We start from the raw sequence: 7,825 nt of genomic DNA, 5'->3' as shown, positions 1-7,825 counted from the left end.
TGTTCCCTGTACTCAAGATTTCAGAATTTTAATCTTACAGAAATTCTGAAGAGTAAGATTGTTAGGACAAAAATGCCTGACTACTAGTTCCAAATTTCTAAGACGACCTTTCCTTAATTAATTTTATCTCCACTGAAAAGTATTGTTTGTCAACATCTACTAATAATGCAAGAAGGATTTAAAAATTTCCATCAAATAAGTCTAAAATAAGATATTTTTCATTTGTAGGTTTCCATTTAAAAGTCTTGTATTATCTAGTCTAAATATGACGCTAGACACAGAAATGGCTTTGGCCAAAAGACCTAAGAGCACACCACAGTAAGGTGCACAACTAGGAGTTGTGCAGCAACAAGAAAACAGAGTACTGTGTTAACAACAAAGGGAAAAGTTAAGACTACAGAATTAAAAGTCCTAGGCCTCGGCAAATATATATAGTGCCTTTTGTCTGAACTTTTTCCTCAGTGGTTCTTCACATTTTCTTATTTGCTAGCTTACTTCTTTACTGTGCTAAAACAATGTATCTGTTTGGGTCAGGGATAAAGAGCAGTAAAATGTCTATTTTAGCAAACTAAAATGGTCAAGAGCAACATGGTGGATTCTTATTTGTTGAGCTGGTAAGAAAGTCTGTTTGGTTTCACAAGCACAGCAGTACCATCTAGACATTAGCTCATAAGCTGCCTTCAGGATACCGTTTTTGATGAGAACTGATTTGCATACCACCAAGTCTATGCTTAGAGTCTGCTAGTAGCTGATTTTGATCAGGGTGCCAATGGGCAAGAATCAGCACAACAGAAAAGAAGAGCTACAAAAGATAAAGCGAATCAGAAACCATTTTCAGAAGTTCCTTTTTGGTAAGGTCAATGAAGCTATCTTTTCATTAGGAAGTGATTTGAGCCTAATCGTTCACAAAATTCAAAACCTGCCTCACTTTTTTCTCTAGTAGGGCTGACTGAGGCCTTTGTGGCAAACTAGATTTCTGCTGAAAAACACCCGTTTTATGAAAACATATTAGTGTTTTCAACATCTGCTGGCTTGGGTGGCTGCCTGCAGGGGTGCCAGAAGCTCAAGTAGTGGCAGGTCCATGTCAGCCCTCTCATATGAATGGGAAACACACAGCTCCCAAATCAGTTTCACCGACGTTACTCAGTTGTGAAGATCCGTAAAACTGAAAGAATAATTTCAGTCACTATTCCAGGGGTCTCTGAGAGCATTTTCATTGATAGCTTTGTGCTTTGGTGTTATCTAAAATGAAGCATATAGCAACTCCTGTTCTGCAGAAAATCAGGGAACTGAGTTTTAAAATTTGCAAGAAAACCATCCTCCAAGCTGAAGATTGTCTTTTTGGCACACATTCCAGATGTAGACTACCTTTCAGTTTGTCGAAAAGATTCATATTCTTTACCAAACCATATGGTTACTCATCATGGCAAAATCTATGGAGTTTAAGTTGTAACTGTGATTTAAGAATGAAATTCCAATTTGTCCTACAGTTAATAATTATAATTGTGGTGTATTTGGATACCAGAGCTGTGCCTGTGTGCACACACAGTGCACTTAGTCATGAATTCCCTGGGTGGCTCAGGAGCTCCCCAGCCAGTCTCTGCACAGATGAGATAATGGGCTAATTGAGAACAACGGACCAAGTTGAGGAGAGGCTGCCTTCCACCTTCACAACAAAGTGCTTCACCAATTATTTCAGGAGCTGTCCAGGTGGGACCTTCAGACGGTCACAGAGATGCCTGCAGGTGGCCCTTGCTGGGCCAAGAGCAATACACAGACACTACTCGTATGCTTCAAAGTGGGTTAACATCCTGGGTGGACAACCTTGCCAGACCAGGTATAAGAATTAACTAGAACAATAGTTTGGGGAGTTCCACCAATTTAAGCTGAAGATGTCATGCAGGGACGCTTGTAATGGAGATTTGCTTTGCCATCCTGTTCAAGAGATTTGACGTTATACAAATATTCTAATAAGTTAGTGTTGTAGGTTTCTTGTGGTGGGTTTTTTTAATAAACACACTCTCTGTAAGTGTCTGTGCCACACCATTTCTTGAAATGTCAAAGATGTAGAAAAGTGAGGCTGAGTGAGGAGAGGCTTTAAAATTCAATCCTTTATCAACAATTTACATTGGGACCCTAAAACGACAGTCAAGAACTGTACATGCTGAAAAATTTGGAGGATGTTCATAACCTTGTCCTTGTCTCCTGTGCAAGACTTTTCCCATCCAATAATGAGAAAGGGAACAAGTACATTTTTCTGTTTTCCTGCTCCCATATTTTCTTTTCTTAGATTTTGACAACAGAGATTTAATTCATGAATGCAAAATATTCTCTCTTTATGGCACTAATTTTTTTATTGCAACAAACATATTTCCAAGACAACAGTACCACAGGTGGTGAAATTGATAATTTGTGCCAAAGGCTAAGACCTTGCCTCTGCTAATAAAAATAAAAATACTAATCTACACCGAGTTTTCGCTCCTCCTACGACCAGAAATCTGCACCAGTGAGGAATCATATTTATGAGGTTTGCTAGCACAGGTGCAATACATAGAAAAGAACCAACACATTTGCTTTGTTTTCCAGGTTAGTTTGCTACCAGTGTCTGTACTATGAGCCCATAAGTCTGGAACCTAAACTTTCAAAGTACTAAGCCCCCTTTACTTCAACAAATCTTAGGTGAGTCTGACAGCATGTATAACCTGACTGGCAAAAGAAGAAAATGAGCAGTATAAGTACCCTCACAAAGATCTTGATCACCATTGTCTTACAATGCTCAATCAAGGGAAATTTTAACATTGAGCTTAATGTGAATTGAAGTTCATATACTTCTGTTTAAACACAGATTAGGATTTCTGACAGACAAATGCCACTGAAAAGCTGACAATCTAATTAATACAAATAGCTATCTTCCCCGCTATAAAAATGCTCTGTATTTTAATAGTTCAATTCTGCTGTGTAGAAATGAATATGATAGCATATGTTTTCTGAAATCCAACAAGAAAAGTCACAGTTACTTTTTTTCAGGTTGTGCAATGATTTTTTCACTGGCTATATATGCCATAAAAATCATTATACTATCATCAAATTGAAACTGAACTGTTCTTTAGACATTTTACTTCTTCACAGAAGTAAAGGAAAAAACCACCTTGTTTCATAACGTAGTCATCCTGAAACATACAAAGATTTTCTTACCCCAAAGATATGCAGATACATAGAGTACAGCTGGGAGCCTAAGTACTTAAAGGGAAAGTGAAATTGTACAGGTGCCCACATACTCATTTATTCTGACTACCTCTAGCAACGAAGGAGAGGAGTTGCCTCTGGCCTACTACTCCACATTCCAGTCTGATGATTTTGGCCTCACCTCCCACAGAACCACAAGGCAAAGTTGGAAGTCATTTGCCTGCAAAAGAGCTACTGTGCTCCTCCCCATGGAAGGGGAAAAAGAAACTGAGTGTGACAGAGACTCAGCCTGGTGATTGACCTGTTCATGAAATACATTTCTTTTTATCCAGTCAAGAGTGAAAATTGCACTTCTACTCACAAAAATTCATCTCTCCAAAAGTTTCATGTTGCAGAGTAAGAAGAAAACAAAATGAAATGACCAATGCCTTTTCTGAGGTCTGATCTCACGATGTGCTCTGTGTTTTCAGGGCACCTGTAAACATAATGGGAATCATGGGACCGAGTGTGTGCAGTACAAGGCAAAAATCCAAACTCTGCCACAAAATCCAAAATCTGCAATGTAAGGCGAAAATGCAGTGTCTTCGTACTACATTTGATAGACTACCACAACGGGCACTTAATCTAGTGGCTGCCTGTAGGCACAATGACAACAGAAATGTTTAAGAACAAAAGACACAAAAGAGTTTTCTGTATAGCTGATATTCTGAAGACAGTTTTCAGTTCGGTTCTAATTGTGTATGTGGTTAATGTATACTTAATTAATTTAATAATGGTCACTCCAGTATTAAGGTAGGGATTAGGATGACATTTTTTCCTGTAATGCATCATGTGACTTCCTGGGACTGTCAAATAATTTTTCACCAACAGATTATCAGAGACTGGAAACGAGACTGAGCTTTGGGGGTTGGTGCTCTGATGTGGGTTCAGCTAATGCACTATTTTATCCAGCTGGGATGTCTAGCTCATCGGCTCAGAGTAGTGCTATCACTGGGTTTTCTTCCAATTCATACTGGCAAGAACCTAAGATTTTGGCAGAGGGAGAGGGAATTTCTTATCTTAATTTTCCATTCTTCTTTTTTTTTTTAGTTTTTACCAGACAGAGTAGTTTACCTATTAAGATACTTACCCATTGAACAGCATACATTGATATCTATTCTCTACCTACAGTGTAAAATTTTGCTTTTGAGAACTTAATACCTGGTTTCATTCAGGTCTTTGTTTCACCTCCTCATAACCAGAAACAGCTCTTGGAAGAGTTCAGTGAAAGTCTCATAAGGTTTATCAGATATTTCTCAATCTATAATTCTAGCCTGTAATATATTCAGAAGATTATTCATCCAAGTGTTTTCTACTTCCACCCAATGTTTTAGCTTTTTGCACAAGAACAAGGTTAGTGACAGTTGTATTAATTACACGACAGAAATGCACATCAAGTAAAATGACTGAAATAATTATTTCAAATATTTTATTTAAATGATTCTGTACCATGCTAAAACTGTGTGAGAGAGAATAAGAGTTCCTTACTAGTAAGAGCTTTATTGTTACAGTGTAGTAAAAATCCTAGAATGATCAGCAGAAAAAACATTATCCTTTCTCCTTTTGCTATTGCCATTTTCTTTCAGTTTTGGAGATAATTTCTGAATTGCGATGTAATTCTGGCTTTTAATTTAATTTTTAAAAAGCTATGAGTACATATTTCAAATACAGAAAATAATTTGTTGGTATTTTCATTAAAATAAACTGCAATGCTGCAAATCTTACATTAAAATATAGATGCACACTAGTAATTAAAAAATAATAATCAAATAAAAAGCACAGCGGAACACTTCAATTACTGATAGTAATCGTAGTATAATCTTGTCCTACCAAGTGTGTCTCCAGGTACAGTTTAAGGCTGTCTGTCTCTGCTTTAGGAGGAGTCCAATTCTCTGTTGTTTCCATGGCTTCATTTAACCAGTGAATGAATTCATCCAGCTTGCTTACAAACCCCTTACCAGATAAGAAAAAAGAAAGAACAAGAAAAGCATATTTGTTAGTAAATGGCAATCTGAAAAATGTATGCTCAACTTTTTTTTAAGCCAGGAGAGTACTGTACGGTAAAATTTTGCCTTTTACAAGCATGCAAAGAAAAAAACAATTCGCAAGAGGCCTTCTAGTAAATGAGGAGCAGAACAGTGTTTCGGGGGGTAATCTAAGGTGTTATTTTGGGGCAGGACAATGTGAGATCCATATGACTGTGATGAAATGGAGAAAACAGCAAAGTTTTAGAAGATATTAGGAGGATATATAAAAGGCTGCATATAGATTACAATGAAAATTGAGCCGAAGACCTTTCACTGGGCAGACTGCATGTAGCATGAGAACTGTTGGTTGAAGAAAGTGCTGAACAAAGCTGCATGAACAAGGTATACATCAGTAGGCTAAGGGAAGAAACTACTTGTCAGAACTTGGGTCTTCTGATTCCTGTTTTGGTTCATAGGATGAGACTCAGAGAGAAGAAATCAAACAGTAGGTGAGGCAGAATATATAGCAGTTAATATAAATATTGCTGATTGCATATGAGCCACACAGATGGTGCTCCCGAGAAGACAGGAGCTCCTGCTTCTCAGGAGCACCATTTATTTCAAGATTAGTACCAATTATATTGCCTGATTAAAAATAGTGCCCCTGAATTTACATGATTGGATGATACTATAGGCATATACTGAGTACAGATAATTTTACCGAAGTCTTACCCACCAGAAAGCAAGAGAGTAAATGGAATAAACTGACCATGATGTTTATAAGCACCCTGAAAATTAACTCTGAAGAGGAATGTCCATCTATTACAAGCATCATAAAACTAGATTAAGTTAGGTCTAATACTGGTTATGCTATTAGTTATTAACTATGAATTTTGCAGCATGGTGAGGATTTTAATTTCCAGTTGGATAACAACTCAGTATACACAGTATCTCACTCTCACCACTTTATTTATGGAATGATTTCTGGTAATTATTAGTCCATTCAGATAGCTAAAAGCAAGCTAAGCATAAAACTTTTAAAGATTCCTGATTGACTCAGGAGCCCAAATCCCCTTCTCCGAAGCGGCACATGAAATTGGAATGCTAAATGAGACAGAAACAGGAGTTTCAGCAGTTGGTGCGCAGCCACGTTACGCAAAGAAGTGCAATGGTAATAACCCAGACCAAGCAGAGCCACACTTCCTTCAAAATTCATGGTAGCAGAGTCATTTTGGCCCAATGCCGTGCCAAGAAGCAGGGTCCAATAATCAACTCCTGGCTTCCAGCTGAAGTGGCAGTGCTTCTGAACCAAAACTAGCCTCTGGCAGGATGCTCCAGTGCATACTGTGGGCATGACAGCACTCACTGAGGCATTCTGAAGACTTTGTTTTAATTATTATTATTTTTTAAGTGAACCCTACGAGTCCTCAGGATGAGAAGGAGGCTATTGCCGTCTCTATTCATGGAATCCACTGTATCTCAAAGCATTATAAGTAAGAAAACTGCTATTCTGTGGGTTTTGTTGTAGGCTGTTTATCAGGACATTACAGAAAGGGGGAAGGAAGACAGGAAAAACAGTCCAGTGGATATGGTGACTGAGACAACGTGCCTCCACTCTGGGACAAGTAATGAAGGTAGCTGCATCTCCTCTCTCCCACAGCAGGCCATGCCACGAGGACTATGTTCCCCACGTCAAGCCATAGGACAGAGTGGGGGCAAGATGTTCCCCTGTCTCCATTGCTTGCTTGCTTTCAGCTCGTAGTGGAGCATAAGAGATGCCAGACCGGCAGAGTGGGAGATGTGAGCTGAGGGGAAGAGGAGCAGGAGGAGTAAAGTCCTTCTAGTCCCTCCAATAAATCTCTGCCTGCATTTTAGCAATGTGCTGTCCTTGAGAGACAAGGTGATATGGTAAGCACAAAAAAATGAAGAAAGGCTCTCTCTTGTATATGCGTCATGTATTTTACGGAGACAGACACGTATAACATCTGCCTGCAGTACTCGATGTCTGTATGCCTTCAGAAAGGGTGCTCAGAAACACCGCAGGCTTGCACCAGTATAAAAAGCAACTACTAGCAACCAAGTTACTTCTGCCTTCTCACAAAACGTGCCCGTGTTTTAATGTCTGCTACTTCACGTTGGTGCTTAGAAACTCCCAAGCAGCAGGCTCCAGCAGCCTGGCGTGTATCCCCTCGCCGCACAGAGGAGGTGGGCTGCGGGCCCGAGCGGGCCTCAGTGGGGCGCAGGGAACGCCTGGGGGCTAGTTTGGGGGCCTGGAAAAAAAAATATAGATACAGCCTCCTACAGAACCACGATGAGCCCAGCTGCCTGAGAAAAAAGAGGTAAGGCTGCAAGCACCAGTGCCACCTGGCACGTTAGAATCGCGGCTGGGGACATGGTGCCCGAGGGGAGCCGCGCGGCAGAGGGGAGCACCGGCCGCGGCCAGCCCCGGCGGATTTTCTTCTGCCAGGCAGCACAAATCACAATAATCCTACTATTTTTCAAATGACAGCAATAAAATTTTATTGAAACCATTCCAAAGAGCACATCTGTAGAAACCGAAAATAGCGGAGGGACGGGAAAAAGAAGGCAAGGGATGGGAAGGGGAAGGGAAGGCAAGGCCCGGCAGCGCGGGC

The 7,825-nt window shown here is 39.9% G+C and overlaps 1 protein-coding gene across 1 annotated transcript in view; it reads right to left on the bottom strand.

Moving 5' to 3' along the window:
- The window catches only part of AKAP6 (A-kinase anchoring protein 6), a 236,437-nt gene that overhangs the window by 158,436 nt on the left and 70,176 nt on the right, over positions 1-7,825 (bottom strand). Inside the window, 1 exon segment of the mRNA XM_009290373.1 lies at positions 5,056-5,178. Coding sequence (XP_009288648.1) covers positions 5,056-5,178 — 123 coding nt within the window.

This window comes from Aptenodytes forsteri, unplaced genomic scaffold (assembly GCF_000699145.1).
Source record: "Aptenodytes forsteri isolate BGI_AS27 unplaced genomic scaffold, ASM69914v1 Scaffold108, whole genome shotgun sequence".
Classification (NCBI taxonomy): Eukaryota; Metazoa; Chordata; class Aves; order Sphenisciformes; family Spheniscidae; genus Aptenodytes; species Aptenodytes forsteri.
This window is presented reverse-complemented; position numbering and strand designations above follow the sequence as displayed.